At 39.9% G+C, this 18678-nt stretch overlaps 1 protein-coding gene across 16 annotated transcripts in view; it reads right to left on the reverse strand.

The window, feature by feature from the left end:
• Nucleotides 1-18678, reverse strand: part of ZNF385D (zinc finger protein 385D) — a 528097-nt gene that overhangs the window by 76684 nt on the left and 432735 nt on the right. For 10 of the 16 annotated variants that reach the window (XM_078377266.1, XM_078377271.1, XM_073003386.2 and 7 more), the window contains 2 exons: nt 3060-3222; nt 2382-2492 (listed from right to left, as the gene is read on the reverse strand). In XM_078377266.1, the coding sequence (XP_078233392.1) occupies nt 2382-2492; nt 3060-3222 (274 nt within the window). The remainder of the gene's footprint in view (nt 1-2381; nt 2493-3059; nt 3223-18678) is intronic. The other 6 variants (XM_073003387.2, XM_078377270.1, XM_078377269.1 and 3 more) reach the window with 1 other exon arrangement.

An 18678-nucleotide genomic window follows, 5' to 3' on the forward strand; every position in this document is an offset into this window, starting at 1 on the left:
ATAGGATTGCACCTCCCATTGTTGAATTGTGCAAGCTGAAGTGCAGCATTGAATACAGCTGCTTTTTCTTATGGAAATGACCCCACCCAAAAGATCCCAGTCAAGAGTTATTTTTATTAACCCACTATGCTAGAAAGGGATGTGGTGCTGCTGCAGGTTAAGCCACAGAAGCCTCTGTGCTGCAGGGTCAGAAGACCAGCAGTCGTAAGATTGAATCCATGTGATGGAGTGAGCTCCCGTTGCTTTGTCCCAGCTCCTCACCAACCTAGCAGTTCGAAAGCATGCAAATGCAAGTAGATAAATAGGTACCACCTCAGTGAGAAGGTAAACAGCATTCTGTCTAGTCGCGCTGGCCACGTGACAATGGAAACTGTCTCCGGAGAAACACTGGCTCTACAGCTTGGAAACGGGGATGAGCACCACCCCTAGAGTCGGACATGATTGGACTAAATATCATGGGGAACCTTTACCTTTATGATAGAAAGCCAGAATCCTTATGCATATGATACAGCTTTCTAAACCACTCTATATATTTAAAGGTGTCATTTTTAGGGTTTAAAACCTAAACCGAATATTTGAAAAAGGCTTATTATTCCAAACAACATGAAAATACTGCATAAGCTATTTAATCAAAGCTCTTACAAAATTGCCATCATTTTACACTGCTGTGCTTTTAAAAACATGTTCTTTTCCAATCTTCACATCACTAATGCTGGTGTTTCTCCCAGGGGTAAAATTACCTTTCATCATTTGCCCAAACCAATTTATTTCATGTATAAAAATTAGCATTCTTCATTAACTAACCTTGAAACTTTAAAAATTATACAGCAGTTAAAAGGCAAAACTACCCCAGAATGTTGTCTTATATAGATTTTGTTGTTGTTTAGTCATTAACTCGTGTCCAACTCTTTGTGACCCCATGGACCAGAGCACACCAGGCCCTCTTGTCTTCCACTGCCTCCCAGAGTTGGGTCAAATTCATGTTGGTAGCTTCAATGACACTGTCCAACCATCTCATCCTCTGTCGTCCCCTTCTGCTCCTGCCTTAACACTTTCCCAACATCAGGGAGTCTTCTCTTCTCATGAGATGGCCAAAGTATTGGAGCCTCAGCTTCAGGATCTGTCCTTCCAGTGAAAACTCAGGGTTCATTTCCTTCAAAATGGATAGGTTTGTTCTCTTTGCAGTCCAGGGGACTCTCAAGAGACTTTTCCAGCACTACAGTTCAAAAGCATCAATTTTTTGGTGGTCAGCCTCTTTTTATGGTCCAGCTCTACTTCCATACATCACTACTGAAAAAACCATAGCTTTGACTATGCGGACCTTTGTCAGCAAGGAGATGTCTCTGCTTTTTAAGATGCTGTCTAGGTTTGTCATCGCTTTTTTCCCAATAAGCAGGCATCATAAGCTATATAAGCTTCATAAGCTTATATAGCTTATGAAGTACTAAATCCTTTTCAAGACCTCATGGTCAAGACATATTTTTCAATCATTGCTCCCTGTCTCTCTTCACAATACATACTACCTAGCTCGAATCAATGAGCTTATCATAAGTATAACTAAGCATAAGTATAACTAAGGAGACAAAACTAATTTCTGTTTTGTCTCCTAATAAAAACCAAGCTCATTCCCACTCCCAAACTAATACATGAGGTAGAACATTGCTTTCTTTCATCTTTAATATTTCTAATATTTCACAACCCAATTTACTTTGAACTGATACCATCTAGCTGACAGGATCTGGAGTCTGGAAGATCATGGAGATTAGCCACTGTTCTGTAACCACTAAGCAAATTGCTATTCCTCGGCCTTCAAATAAAATTCTTATGACAATAGTAAAGCACAACATGCCAGAGTTACAGACACTGATAAAAATAATAAGAAAGGATCACTTATCAATGCAGCCCTTATTGTTATAAAATTTCAAACAAGCAAATATTCTGTCTCATCAGTTGTGGGGAGACACATCAATGAAGCCTAGGGACTGCTAATTTTGTCAAGAATCAGTTTGCTGCAGTGTAAACACTGCATTCCTTTAAAATTGGGCAGCAGTCAAAAGAGCAGATGGTCACACACAAAGGCAAAGCAAGTGCTCCAAGCCAATGCCATCGAAGTTTGAGATGTGTTAAATTGCAGTGCAGAAACCTGCTTTCAGTCACATGACCCATCAGCCTCTGCAACTCCAGGGGAAACAAATCATTATACTCATCCCTCTTTTCAACATTTCTTTTATGTATGCACCTCATGATGGTGCTCACTATAAACACACTGCAGGAAATGACAAGATCAGTTTTTTCATATGAAGTACCCATAACTTTCTGATTTTGAAGGTTCCTGGACAGTGGCTCAGATTTTAAATAGCAAACTACTAAAATCCCTTCACCTTTTACCGGCTGCCTGCGATGCTTTTCATTATTACAAGAATGGGGGAAATCCACTATCTGTGCTCCATCCGGCATTACGAAGATGCTTTTTCCCTTCCCAGTCTGAGGCACTGAAAATTAACCAAAAGAATAGATATCAGTCACACTTACCTGTTTATGAGAAGTGTGGTTTATGTAGCTATTATCCAGCCTGAAATCATCCAACACCCATTTGAAATAATCATGCATTGCTCAAGATTTCTGACAATAAAGCTTTGACAACGCTTTTATCAGAGGCTTCCCATCTCAATTAGCAATATTTTGCTGTGCTTTGTAGCTAAAAGTATGTCATAGCCAACTGCAGAGAGAGAGAGAGAACCACTGCATATACACTCCAAGGTTCTGAGCAGTTTTCATTTGTTTGCTTGCCATAGGTATTACTCATCTTAACATATGTGCATTCATGCCTGAAACAATGACAAGCCATTTGGGGCACAAGAGAAATCAGTTGCACAACTCGTCATGATTACCTTACTTTCTTAAGTGTACTGCGAAGAAGAAGAAACAAATCAATATTACATAGAATGATGGATCAAGCATGAATCAATGTGTCAAGCACGTAACCAAACAAACATGGCGGTAAACAATAAAAACAAAGGAAGAAAAGAAATAAACCACAACAGAGATTATCGCTTAACCTGTTTTGTCAGAGCTGGTATTGATGGTATTGGTAGTGATGGAAGTGAAGGTAGTCTTTGCGCTGTCCTTGGTAGTAACAGATTTCTGCTTATTTTTCATGGCTTCCAGTGCTTTGAGCTTCTTGGCATGTTTAGTGCCTTTGTAGTGGGCCGCAGCCTGGCTCTACAAAGGAGAACAAAATGAACCATGCAATCAGGCTCATTTCTAAACTGGCATTCTCTGTATTAGTACAAATACAGACCACCTTTCAATAATGGGTACCATTTGCCATACAAAGACAGTGGCTAAACTGCAGAATTCTTTGCAGAATTAAATTTGGAAACTCTGAAATGCTAAATTCTAACACTTCCAATATTATAGATATTATAGATTTTATGTCTGATTGTGTGGCTTTCTCATATAATAAAACACATCCCTTTTCATAATTTTGGCAAATAAGGTTTTTCCCCTCTGTAAAGTAAAAGGGAAGGACACATTTTTCTTTGCAGATAGACCTCACTTAAATATAAGCTGAAATCCTATTGCTCAGGAAGCAAATTGCTGCAAATTAGAAATCCCCATAGATATTATCTGTTGCATACTGAGCCATCTGACTCTGAATGTAATAGATAATGCCTACAGAGATTCCTTAATTTACAGTAATCTGCATCTAAAAATCATAGTCTTTGTGTAGCTGCGCAATGGGATTTCAGCTATAAAATAATAAAGCTTTTAATTTAAGTGCACTCATGGAAATGTTTCAAGTGCACATCAAGTAACATATGGGAAATAATTCTTATATAAGAGATTACTAGCCTTCTATCAATAGCCATATTATAGAAGCTAAAGTTATGGACATTGTCCTGAACAATGCAATGCCAAAATCTGGACTAATTTTGGACTTTTAGTGGAGTTAAAACTCTTACACATGTGAAGGCCTATTTGCATGTCAGCACTAGAGCAAATGGAAACATGTGGCCAGTTCGTATGGTGATTGTCAGGGAAGAAATTTATTGCATGCAACCATTCTTTCCTTCTTCAGAGGTTATTGTTTTCAAGTAGGAAAGGGAAAGGAGAAACTATTCACGAGAACAAACACAAGAAATTAACTGCATAAAATTCATCATAAGAAACAGCCATGTTTTATCCACCTCATTTCCCTACTGACATGCAAGCAGTCCTTCTATAGAGGCTATTGAAAGCAGTCTGGGCATACAAATTAGTCATGTTCTCTGTCCCACTTTGACAGTCCTCCAGATAACTTTCTGGAGAGTGCAAGAGTGGGTAGGAAGGAAGGAACAGGCAAGCAAAGCTCATCTGTCTCCAATGTATCAAGTGCTTTCTATGGATAAAATTGTACATAGCCTTCAGCTATGGACCATGAACACTGGATGGAGCTCCCCTGATGTAACTCTGACCTAAAAGTCTGTTTTGTTCAACCAATGCAAACTACATTCTTTCAAAAATTATTTGTGGAACATGAACCTGTTCAATGTTTTTTCATATATGTGATCTCCATATATATGTTGTCTAGTGCTTTGTTGCCTTAAAAGCAGAATGGAAGGGAAATTCCATAAACTCCTCTTCTTCAGTCCTGCTGTTCTGGCAGGCTCCCCATCCCACAACGGGCTGAGTGGCTGACCTTGCAACCAATGTGAGAATAGGCATGTGATGGGGAACGTACCAGAACAGAAGAGGGGGAACACAGATGAATTCCCTTGTACTCTTTATTTAGGCAATAGGATACTGGGCACTGGGTTGGTTGGGTTTGTTAACAGCCCTTGACATCCTGTCATGTTCTAGAAACAAAATCAGAAATTAGGATAGGGCTGTGCAGACAGGAACTGCCAGAGTGCAATCCCATCTGTGCAATATGGCTTAGGACTGGTTCAGCTGACACTAGGCCAGCTGAAGCTGTACTGAATCTAATGTTGTCTCAAGTTACAGGTGCAGGAAAATACTTAGGACTCCCCTTACCCCAGACTAATTTATTGGCTGTGTCTCTGCATTGGAAGAGGCTAGGATCTGACCTAATTTGGCCTCTCCCTTGCTCCACCCTTTCTGAGCCAAATATTTTTGCTCTCCTGCTGGTAATTCTTAGCTAGTAGGATGATTCTGCCAACAGATCTGTCTATCAGCAGATATCTGAGATTAAAAAGTGCAGAAGAAGGGGGTGTGCCAGAACAAGATTTTCTGTAGGCAAAAAATTGGTTTATGCACTTTACCAGACCCATACAGAAAGGATATCTTTGAATCAGGTCCACACCATCAGTTTTCCATGGTTGTAGTAATTGGTTTAAATGTTTACTCTCTCATTGCAATGATGACCCTGAATATATCTATTCACTTTCTCTATTCACTCTGTGACCAGTTGCACAGAGTGCTACTCCTGTCCTCTGAAGATGCTGGCCACTGAGACTGGCGAAACATTAGGAAGAACAACCTTCAGAACATGGCCAAAGAGCCCGAAAAACCCACAACAACCACAATAAATGTTCTTTCTTGCTACATATCTCCGTAGGACTACAATGTTTCATTCAGATGCACATATGTGAAAAACAATGTGGTGCAGATCACAGGTTCATTTTCCAGATTTTGACCAGAATCCTATGGGTGTTCACCTGAGATATGCATAACTTGCTGTGACTAATTGCAGGAAATTGACAAAGTGCCAGGGTGCATCTTGGCCACATGCCTGGTCACATACCTGACTGTGCAATTAATATGTGCCCCAGAACCTGGTCAGTTAGCTGTGATTAGCTGCAAGTTATGCAAACATTACAGAGACTCCAGCAGGATTCTGGCCTCCTGGGATATTAACTGTGTAGCTTAAACTAACACATACTGGTCTGGGAAGATTCTCTCAGCATGGTGGCCTTGAAAGTAGAAGGAAGGTAAAGTCTTCCAAGCCACCATACATCAGGAAGTTTTTTTTTAAATGACAATCTAAAACTTATAGTGGAAATGATATGCTCCACAATTGCATGACCTATAAACAGTGTTGTGGTTAATAATAGACAGTGCTCATATATATGCAGAAGAAACCTTAGGTTAAAGACAACAAACCAGCCCTACTGTTGGAGAACTATTTGTTAGGATTCACATGGAACTGAATCTCATTGGTGTCTGTGTAATGTTTCCATGTTGTAACCTTTGACTCTTTTCCTACTACATACTGTATTTGTTTCTTTGTTTCATTTACCAATGGCTAGGATACAAACTGCTGTACAAAAATGAAACTACATGTTTTATACTGAAAAGTCTGTTGCTGGTTTTTAGATAGAAAGCCAGACCTTTGACATAGTCACTAACTTGGCTAAAGAGAGAGAAAAAGGTCAACTATCTCTTTTAAAATTTGTCTAGGCCGTGTGTTCTTTGACAGCAACAAACTATTTAGCTGTGTCCATAGATTCCCCTTCTCTGAAGCTATGTAGCTATTGTGGTAGGTACCCTTATTGAAAGAACACTGGACAGTGAAGATAGTAATTAGAAACAACTTTAACAGAAATAGCACAATCATGCATCTTTACAACTTTCAAACAACACATAACATTAACAGACATATCATAAGCCAAATGTGAACAGGTAAGTGGTGTTAATTACTATTACACTGAAAGTCCAATGTTAGGTTAGGATGGCATAAATAAATGGCAGACTATCATACAGATTTATGTATCATAGCCAGATGCTGGTTTCTGTGATCCAAATACATTTTATAATGTTCTTTAATTGGAAAAAGGTTTTGGTATTTTTAATTGTCTCAGAACCTTAGTTCATTGAAATGTCACAGTTCTCTTGCCCACATTAATCCCAGTGTTATTTGGTTACTGCACATTCTTCACAGATGCCATCTTGCAGATCCATTACAGAATTCTCTTTGGTAGAATGATAAGCCCTCTTTTCATCCAGAGGGAAACATAAATAAAGACGTGTAGAGACTAAATTGTAATACCCTACATTAGAATGTACAATCTGCCAGTTTTCTGAAATATATAATGACACTACCTCCTGTGTCTAGATAAAATTGTGTTTTTCCACACTTCCTACAAAGTAGTAGTTCTTTCCATAATCTCCACTCACAGAGGTATTTAAATGTTTTCTGTTAAAATCTCAGGATGTAAAATTTCACTTTCCATAAAGACACACAGGTGTCTCAAGATAACTAGCACTGGCTGTTGAATGGTTTTTCTATGTGGGAAAGAGAGATTGCTTGCCAAGCATTTAACTAGTTCTCAATTAGACTACAATCGTCATTTATTCCTGGACCTTTAGGACTGATGTGGGAAGCTCCAAAAATTTATCATTATCTGTTCCTGCAATATAAATTTATCAAATGGAAGAAGGAGGCAAAAGCATTCCCAAAAGTTTTTGCTTTTGCTGCTGCTGCAGGATTTCAGTACAGAATATCAAAACCTCAGTGAATTATAATCTTTTTACACTTTAAAAAAAGTTTCACCATATAATATTCTCAAAGTAAAGGTGCTAAAATTAGACAAGTTGGAAAATGTAAGTAACTTTGCAGAGTTTCTACAGAAAATGGAGAACAGAGTCACAGCCTCAACCCAGTCAAAACCATGTTTTAGAACTGTGAAAAGTGGTTGGATGATTGAGTGCACCATTTTAGCCAGAATTGACCTTTACAGCACATGATGATTATTATTAGGATGAAAACACAGAGACTCGCAGGGTTCTTAAGACCACAGCAGAAAATGCAGAGTACATCAGAAAATGGAGTTCAACATTCTTTAGTAATAATCTTCTAAAAAGACCTGCTCTGTCTAAAAAAAGCTTAAGCATGCGTGAATATACTTTAAGGGACTGTTTTGCTACATCATGTCTACAAAATATTGGTTTTACTCCTCAAAAAAAATCAAATAAACAGCATCTGCATCTTTTTGAAAATTAGAAGATTCGATGGCTGCTGGGCTCCAGACATTAGATGGTCTGTCTCCAACAACTAGCAAAACATAACAACAAAGCTCTTTGCTGAAAGACTATAAACAATCTTCCTTCTATTCTTAAAATTTCAAAAAATCATTAGTAGCTATGCCAGTTTAAAGCAGAGGTACTTAATAGCAACAAAACCTAGGATGTCTTCTAGTTATCGTATCACCCTAGGAATAGATTTCCAAGCCTGTCAAAGTAAAATGACATGATATAAATACAGTATGCTATGTTTCCTTTATAAAATGATATTACACAGAGCAATGTGACAAATGGAACTCTTTGTTAGCGAATAAGTGTTGGTAGAAGAGCCGAAAAAATGGTGGAGAAGATTCAAAGCAAGGAAGAACAAGAGCTGTATTAGATCCAATGTCCACCACCTCAGGGATCAGTATGCCGGTACAGAGTCAATCCAGGACAAAGATAATTTAAGTAACTTCTGAATATCAAGGCTGAATTTTGGAAGCTACATGGACTACTCTCACCCTTGTTCGACTTCAATCAGGCTAGTGTTGGCTCAGGTAACATGGCCAGTTAGAATTCTGGTCTTAGCCACATGAAATCATTGGGACTTAAACTATTCTTTCCAACAAATCGACCCTAAATATAATGAAGTAATACACAGTAAACAACATAATACTTTTTGCTTATGTCTTTGGAACTCTATCCTGCAGGTACTTAATCTGTTTCACAAAGGTTCCACTTGTGCTATGAGGATATATTGATTTGTAATTGTGGCAGGAGTCCCTTATGAAGGGCAAGATGGCCAATGGACAGTAAAAGCAAAGTAAATAGTGGTGGTGCCAGATAATTCTGGTTCTGACACTTTACAGTGCTGCTGAATTATAATTTCCTAGGTCAGAATCATATTGGATACTGCAAATGGGCAACTGCATAAGTTGCATCCATGATCTTGCCAGCTATCTATTGCATGCTTTGTCATATCTGGGCCACACAGTCATGCAGTTGACAACTGGGGCAATGTATTCAGACTATACAAATAATTTCTTATTTCACACACAGAGAGGATGAGACTAGGACTATCTTCCATAGCGGAGCATGTTGGTGCCCTGCTCTTTTCTTAGTCATTTTGGATATAATTTGACTTCTTCTCCTTTGCTGCAGTCCAAACTGAAGACAAAACGGGTAATAAAATGCAGAGTGCTTAATTGTAAAAAATAAATTGCAAGGAGGTTAGGACAGCTGTCCACCTGTCTGTCTCCTCCACAAAATCCTGCTTCACTGCTTAGATGACATGGAGTTGGCCCTGTATTCGTTCAGGCTATGCCTGTGGACCCTAAGGTCCAGTGGAATGTAAACACTTCCAGTAAATTCTTTCAGGCTGCAAAAGCTTTAGTTATGTTCTTTGCATATTTGATTCCCACAGATCAGCATAGTTAAGTAGTGGGAGGTTCATCACCAGAATGAGAGCCACCAAATGATGAACAAGCAATTGTTTGTGGCAGTTTGAGAAGATCACAGACCTTCAAGTTATTCAAGGTCCATTTCTAAACAATGAACATTGTCTGTCTCTCAAGTACTGCATCATGATTTAAAAAATGGACCAAACTGGAACCTAGACAGTCAATGTAGATGGAAATACTGTATATAGATCTTCCCAATTTCAACTTTTCCTTTGTATTTAAATAGAAGCAGTAAAGCCACAAAGAAAAAGCCTCCTCCCCTGTTCTATAGGCAGTTATTTACACTGCAGAATCAGTGTTTTCCCAATTTATAGCCATCAGCACAGAGTGCTTCACAGAGATTAATACATATCATAGTGTGTCTCTTGTACTCAGTTATGAAGGTTAAATGTATAGAAAAATGCCCCTTAGTTCATGATTTCAAATTGTTGGTAATTAATATCTTATTTGACATTGCTTTTAATGCTGTTTTTCATGGTACAAACATAAATATTGGAAAATTTAAAACTTCTGCTACACTTAACATTATAAACTTAATATAGCAGATGTTTTAATTCGGCCCATGGTAAACTATTATGCTTTGTATATATTATCCCACTCATACTTCTTTAAAGTCTCAAAAAGGCTACACCTGTACAAAGCAAAAATCTTCTAGACATAGATGACAGGTCCAGTTCTCTACTCCCCATGGCAACTATATCTACAGTTTGATTGGCTGATGTCTTCAACTTTTGATGACAGTAACTTTCTCTGTGAAAGCCAATTCAGTGAGTAAAACTGTGCCTCTTACAGTTGAGGGACAACTCTTTCATGGTGGGTTATTAAAAATTGCCTAAATTGCCACTCACTCTGAAATGCCAGACAAAACAAATAAAAACCACACGATATTGTGGAAGTGATGAAGTATGATTTCAAAGTTCATGTGGTTATCCAAAACCTTCCACTACCTCCTTCACTTCTCATATTAGTATGGCTGAATGCTGACTAAGGTAATGAAAGTCATCATCTAACATATATGGAGAACCCCACGTTGAGGTAGTCTATTCAGCTAAAGCTACTAATTCTAAAATCTGATGTACTTATTATCAGTTACAGCCCACAATGGTTGTATCCAAATCCAGACACATTTAGAATATGAAATCGAGGGAGGCCCGGAAAGAAAAAACGAGAAACCGGGCCTTCTCGGCAGTGGCCCCTCGGCTGTGGAACACGCTCCCTAATTTGGCTGGCATCCTCGCTGGGCATTTTCAAAAGCCAACTGAAAACTTGGCTGTTCAAGCAGGCCTTCCCTCCAGTCAATTAAGTGATGCTTATTTCTTATTTCTTTCCTTTTAACTCGTGCCATCTTAGGACTCTTTACTTTAAATTAATTGTTAAAATTGTAAGTTCTTTGATTTATATTTCTCTGTTTTTATATATGTAAATTGTGTATATTTTAAATTGTTTCTATTTCTATGTTGTGAGCCGCCCAGAGTAGATCATGTCTAGATGGGCGGCATATAAATGCAATAAATAAATAAATAAATAAATAAATAAATAAATAAATAAATAAATGTGGCTGGGTTATGTTACATTGATTTCAATGGGTCACCTCTAAGCATGATTAAGGGCACAAAACCTATTGACCAAATTGACTGAGAGCTGGCTGAACAACAATATGCCACTTGAGGCTGTGTTGAATCAAAACCTCTTCTAGTCTAGGGATGTTGGAAATTGCTTAGGACTACCATGATCCTGAACTAACTTGTGGCAATGTAATAGTTGTGCGTCTGGGCTGACAGGGATAGGGCTGTGGCATAACTCAGTTCCTCCCTTTCTCTGCCCCCCTTTTTGGCTCTTCTCACAGCTGATCACAGCCAGCACCATTGCATTGCCAGATCTGAGATCGGTCAGCACAACAGGGCTCTATTGACATAAGGACAGTTCTGGTGGCACAGGATGCTTTTGGCCATTCCATGCCCATCACAGCTGAAGTTATGTTTTAGTTTGGATTACAGGGGCAGTCTAGATCTAACCTGGTGGAACAAAAACAATAACTATGTTATTGTATGTAAATCCAACTATTCACGGAAAAATCAACATATGGTACATGTCTTTTAAAATAAACATATAACTAGGAGGGGGCTTTTCAAACTCACCCGCCCTCTTTTATAAAAAATAGGGGAAACAGCATCTAAATAAATTACAAAATTTGGAATATTTTTTAAAAACTATATTTTATCCTCCCTTTTCACAAGAGGACTCTATCCCGGCTTTCTTAAAGATTTTACTACCTACACATGACTTAGAAACAGTTTGTGTCTCATATATCAGGCAGTGCTATTGCAGCAATGTCACACATGAAAATGAAAAGAACAATTTTCTAGAGAAAACCAAAAGCAAAGCAGTAGAAGTGAGAGCAGTTTATCCTTCCTTGTGTATGTTGAAAGGATCTCATAACCCTGCTATATAATGCCAATGGCTTCCCGAGTCTCAATATAAAGGGAGAAATCTTTTCAACAGCTCAAACTAGAATAACATGCAAACACACTTACCTCCTCTTAGTCACTTTCCTCTCAGATCAGCCAAATGCTCCCTATTGACTGAATATTATCTGAGTCTTTAACTTGTGAACGGAATAAGTAAAGGAAACTTGAGTGGGTAAGAGAAGCACTGCCAGCTCAAGTGTTTTAATCTGGTACCTGTTGCTACGGAAACCACTTCCATTTGTCTGTATACAATCAAAAGAGCAGCTTTGTTGAACTTTACAGTAAAGCGTTATGACTGGGTCAGGCTTGCAAATTCATAAAAAAAGAAAGAAAAGGTGATGGAAGGAATTTAAAAACAGCATCTCAAGTCATGCAAGAAAACATTAAGGAACTAATCTTCATTAAGTGTCCTCTTTTGATCACCCTACAACAAGAATACCGCAAATCTAAAGAGTCCTGCAGTGATCAACATACATAGTCAGGTGCATGCTACCTGAAGTATCAATCACACACAAGGCATAATTAGTGGAATCCAGAAAATGGTCAAAATGAAACTAACTCAGCAGAATTTAATTTTTAGTTTTATTCTCATCTTGTAGGCTTTTAGGAAAAGGTATGTATATTCTGGATTCATCACATTCTTGATTTAAGCCCAGCGGCTAGTACCAGGCAGGAGTAAACCCATTTAATCAGTGAGTACTTGATAAATCAATGGGTCTTTGGTAAATCAATGGGTGCTTGGTAAATCAGCCATATGTAATTCACACTGATTCAATGGACTTACTTAGTTGAGGTTAACAATTGGATTCTGGCCTGAATGATTTTTTTGTGGGCTTGGAAATCCTGCTCTCTACCAAATAATGTGACTGCATAGCAAAATTATTTGTATCCATGCCATATTAGGGTGTAGCTGCCTATGTACAAATATAATGGCTCATAATGGGATGCCTTTATGACTGTTATGAAATAGAGGCCTGGGCCTGTAACACTGACATTATTAAAAGCCTATGTTCTTTGTGAAAGTGTACTACTCAAAGATACACTTTTTAAGAATTGTCAGTCCATCCAACCGAACATACTTTGCCACCTAGGGACAGGCAGAAATGTTCCCTCCCCTTCAAAGTGGGCCATAGGTCAATCTCATTATTTTGGCACATGAGATAGACAGTCCTACATGCTCATCTCTCCCTTCTAGACAGTAAAATAGTATATAATAAATAAACTAGCAATATAATACCTCAAATCTGCTACCTGATGTGGCTGCCTTACTGTGATTAATGGTAGGTCCAGCCCCATGGAGCAAAGAATATAAAAAGAGTTTTCAAACAAGATTCATCATGGTAAGATGAATCTAATGTAGAACATGAAAACAGAATAGGTCAGCTGACAATGCAATGTTACAATTTTTTTATTTGACCAGTTGATTCAAATCTCAACTGATCTCCACTTGATACATGTATATGTCTGTGCTCAGGGCCTGAACACTATAGACATGTTTCTTCTGTAATATATCTGAAATCTTCAAATATTACTCTCCATTCCCACTCCCCCACCTAGTAGAGAGAAAGCCAATAGAATAAAGAAAGCCGTTGCCTCCATGAGAATGTTTTAAAAAAACATGCTGAAACAGATCAAAGGTCATCCTACTCCTGTATCCTGGTCCCCACAGTGGTCAAGCAGATATTTCTGAAAAGCTTAAAAGCAAAACATGAAAGCAAATGCTGTTTTATGTTGCACTGCAGCAACTAGTATTTCAAAGCAGCAGTACTCTGAACATTGCATATGTGTGGAAGCCAATGCTTAGAGTTAGTGGCAAAGGCCATTTTAAAGAAGAAATATATATATTACAGAAACTACATCTGGTGACAGAGAGACAAAGTTGGAATGCTACAGCTAGCTGTATGTAGTGGTGCCTCGCCTGACGACATTAATTTGTTCCAGCGAAATCACTGTAGAGCGAAAACGTCGTAAAGCGAAATAAAAAAGCCCACTGAAATGCATTGAAAACCGTTCAATGCATTCCAATGGGCTGAATACCTCAGCGGCCAGCAAAGATCCTCCACAGGGCAGCCATTTTTGGGTGCCTGTCTTGCAAAAAATGCCTCCTAAAAACAGCGGGGAGCCATTTTGAGCAGCCGGCGGCCATTTTGAAAACCTGACGATCAGCTGCTTTGATCGTCGTAATGTGAAGAATCGGCTCCTGAAGCAGGGAACCGACTGTCGCAAAGCGAAAAAACCCATTAAAACATTGTTTTGCAATCACAATTGCGATTGAAAAAACATCATCATGAAGCAGATTTGTTGTTATACGGGGTAATCGTTAAGCGGGGCACGACTGCAATTAGTGATCTGGATGGAAGAAGGAACCAAGTGAAGTCATTCTTACTGCAAAGTCAAGGAGAGGATGAGACAGATCATGCAATAAAAAGCTGGCATGCATCACGTAATCCTGTCTATTTTTGCCATCATAGCCCTTTATGCGGGTGTAGTTATAGCCAACTTCTCACATGACCCTGTCAGAATATTAAAGGAAGATCAATGTCTCTAATTCCATCTCAGAATCACAAACAACTTTGTGCAGATAATTCTGCACATTTTAACACATTATGTGTATGATGCTGCCACAATTAACTGGAAATGCCCCACTGGATTCAATAAGATTTAGTACTGTTTATACATACATAGGATTATACTGCATGGCACTGAAGACCTTACAATAGAAGAAGATATGTCAACCACTCACATATCCCCCAATCCTAGATCACTCTGAAATCTATTCAGGTTTAAAGATTAATATTAAAAGTCTTGGTTATTCTGTATATATATGCCATTGCCAATGCAACCTCAGTTAATACCTCGGCTGGATTAACCACAAGGTATTCCAGTTTCAGATACCTAAGAATTTGATTCCTGAAGACATGATCAACTTGTTTCCATATATTATAAGCCACTGGATTCTCTATTCTAATTAGGGAAGCTATCACCAAAATAATTCTCCTTTCCAAATTCCTTTCTTATTTTAAATGATAATTATTTAACCTACTGATTCTATATTTTCTAAATGGTGGAGACTTCAGCAAAATTTCATTACTAGGGAAAAGAGAATTAGGTTCACAAAAAAGAGCCTTTTAAAGCCCTACCTCACAGTGTGGGCTAGTGGTTCACAATTTGAAATTTATTCAGCCTTTCTGTGAAAACAGTTGTTCATTCTAATAAGAAAATATAATTCTGTCCCATGAGTGGATAAGAAATAATGTGATCAATCACAATTGCATTATGCCCTACTATTCCTACCTCTTTGTAAGAAAGTCATGAGCTAATTTCTTCATAGTAATTCATAATTTTTTCAGACACAGAGATGCCAGGGAAAGTCCTTAGCCTTAATACCTTCTCCCCATGTCCATTACCGAACTGCCCACAGTTCTGCTCACCAGAAAAAATTCAGCGGAATAAGAACTGCACAGGAATAGTGGTTTCTTAGAGGTGAGCTATTTTTGCCAGAACTCTAAGTTCTTGAGGGTCAAATCTCCCAGATAATAATCTTACCTGGTTACAGAAGACACCGGCACAGATTTTGCTAGGCATATATTACATAGTCTCTGATACCCATAAGTAAGTTTTAAGAATTTTATCTCACTCCCCATTAAAATGGAAAGATCAAAGCTTTCCAAATCAGTAACAAGCTAGTTGACAGACTATATTGGAGGGCTCAAAATAGCATGGGGGATTGAAGCCTATAGGAGTTCTGTCTCTTTGACCAGGCTTCCTATCCCTTTGAGGGGAGGTCTTGAGGGCCTGTATTGTGTTTTGGGCTTACGAGACAGATCGGGGATTCTGTTGGTGTACCACCCACTCTGCTGCGTACCAACAGTCTCCCTGCCTGAGCTGACGGAGGTAGTTTCGAATCTGGTGTTGAGGACTCCCAGGCTGTTGGTGCTGGGGGACCTCAACATCCATGCGGAGGCTGCCTTGACTGGGGCGGTTAAGGACTTCATGGCCGCCATGACAACCATGGGGCTTTCTCAATGTGTCATTGGCCTGAAACATGAGAAGGGATATACCTTGGACCTGGTTTTCTCAATGGGACTGGAAGATGGTGTTTTGGATGTGCAGGGGCTGGTTGTGACCCCATTGTCATGGTCAAACCACTTCCTGGTCAAGTTGAGTCTATTAGCTTCTTCTCCCCTCTGCAAGGGTGGGGGATCTATTAAGATGATTCACCCTCAGAGACTAATGGATCTGGATGGTTTCCTGAATGCTCTGGGGGATTATCCATCTGATACGGTTGGCGCTCCTGTCGGAAGCTCAGGTCACCCTATAGAATAGGGAGATGACCCGGGCAGTTAAGACAATTGTGCCTAAGTGCCCTCTCCCTGCAAGCAGAGACCAGACAACTCCTTGGTATACTTCTGAACTGCAGGCAATGAAGTGAGAGGGGAGACAGCTAGAGCACAGCTGGAGGAAATCCTGCTGGGACTCTGATCGAACATGACTTACAGCTCATTATCGGGCCTCTTTTGTGGCAATACGGCTGGCAAAATGGAAATATTTCTCCAGCCGTATTGATTCCTCAGAATGTTGTCCAGCAGAGCTGTTTCCATTGGTCCAGGATCTTCTTCAACCGGGAAATCCGGTGGAGGTATCGGACTGCTCTCAGCTCTCTGTGATGAGTTTGCCATTCATTTTGCGGGATAAATCATTCAGATTCACAGAGGGTTGGACTTCACCATTACTGCAGAATCAGAGAATGTGTCCAGTGTGCCATACTTAGGCCAAGTATTAATGGATGAGTTTCAATTGTTGAGACCTGAGGATGTGGACAGGGTGCTTGGATCTGTTCGTTATACCGCCAGTCTTCTCGACCCTTCCCCATCTTGGCTAATTGGAAGATCTGCCGGGGGGAGGGTTGCACCTGGTCCAGGAGGCCATGAACGCCTCTTTGAGAGAGGGAGTCATCCCTACCACCTTGGAAGAGGTAGTAATTGGTCCCCTCCTTAAAAAGCCTAGCCTGGACCCAATGCTAGTGATTAACTACCAGCCAGTGGTGAACCTCCCTTATTTGGGCAAGGTGTTGGAGCAAGTTGTGGCTGGGCAACTCCAAGTGCTGCTGGATGAAACAGATATTCTAGATCCATTTCAATCGGGTTTCAGGCCGGGTTTTGGTATGAAGACTGCCTTGGTCACCATGTACAATGACCTTTGCTGGGAGAGAGATGGGGGAGTGTGACCCTGATGATACTCCTGGACCTCTCAGCGGCTTTCGACACCATCGACCATGGTGTCCTTCTGGATAGGTTGGCTGGGATGGGAGTTGGGGTCACCGCTTTATGGTGGTTCTGCTCCTTCCTAGCTGAACGTGCCCAGAGGGTGGTGCTGGGGGACAGTTGCTCTGTCCCATGGCGTTCGTGTCATGGGGTTCCTCAGGGCTCAGTACCGTCCCTCATGATGTTCAACATCTACATGGAACTGCTATGAGAGGTCATCAGGAGATTTGGGCTGAAAAGTCAGCAATAGGCTCTCATTTTCCACCAATCCAGGTGAGGCAGTTTCTGCGCTGAACTCGTGTCTGGACCTGATAATGGACTGGATGAGGGTCAATAAATTGAAACTCAATCCAGACAAGACGGAAGTGCTGTTAGTGGGTGCTTCGCTGGACAGCCTGGAGGGTCATTTCCCTGCCCTGAATGGGGTTACACTCCCCCTAAGAGACAGGGTCCGCAGCCAGGGGCTGCTCCTGGACCCCAGTCTAACTCTGGAAGCCCAGATGGACTCTGTGGTCAGGGGCGCCTTCTTTCAGATGTGGAAATTATACCAGCTACGGCTCTATCTGGACGAGCGGAGTCTCATGACAGTTACACACGAACTGGTAACATCTCGTATAGTTGACTGCAATGCCCTCTACGTGGGGCTGCCATTGAAGACGGTCTGGTGACTGCAACTGGTCCAGAATAGAGCTGCATGGCTGGTGAGTGGTGGGGCTGCTAGGAAACACATCAGGCCGATTCTGTTTAAATTACATTGGTTACCAGTTGCTGCCCGGGCCCAATTCAAAGTGCTTGTTTTGACATATAAAGCCCTAAATGGCTTGGGCCCTGGATACCTGAAGGACCGCCTCCTTCCATATGAGCCTACCCAGCAGTTAAGATCTAGCCAGGGGGCCCTTTTTAAAGAGCCGTCCCTCAAGGAGGTAAGAAGGATGGCATGTAGAGAAAGGGCCTTGTTGGCAGCTGCCCCCAAACTACGGAACACCATCCCATTTGAGATTTGTCTGGCTCCAACACTGATGACATTTCGGTGCCAGGTCAAAACCTTCCTGTTCCAGAAGGCTTTTAATTGAAATAATATCAACTGTGGGTCCTGATGGCAATTTTTAGAGTATATATTTTAATTGTATTTTAATTGTTTTATCTTTTTTACAGTATTTTAATTGTTGTAAGCCGCCCAGAGACCTTTGGGTAGTGTGGGTGGCATATAAGTTAAATAAATAAATAAATAAATAAATAAATAAATAAATAAATAAATAAATAAATAAATAAATAAATAAATAAATAAATAAATAAATAAATAAATAAGCACCAACATCTCTGACTGGACAAAAATTGTCAAGGGGAATCTTTACCTTTACCTTTTAACATCTCTGACTCCCACCGGGATGAAGCTGCAGTATCTTTGCTTTTTATGTCTGTTTCAGAGCAATTACAAAATAATGCTTTTTAAGTGCTGCATTGCTGGCACTTGTACATACTGTACAACAATATATTCCTGTCAGAATGCTGGAGAGAGTGTGGGCTCTATAACTCACT

The sequence above is a fragment of the Pogona vitticeps genome, chromosome 6 (assembly GCF_051106095.1).
Source record: "Pogona vitticeps strain Pit_001003342236 chromosome 6, PviZW2.1, whole genome shotgun sequence".
In the NCBI taxonomy this organism is placed as follows: domain Eukaryota; kingdom Metazoa; phylum Chordata; class Lepidosauria; order Squamata; family Agamidae; genus Pogona; species Pogona vitticeps.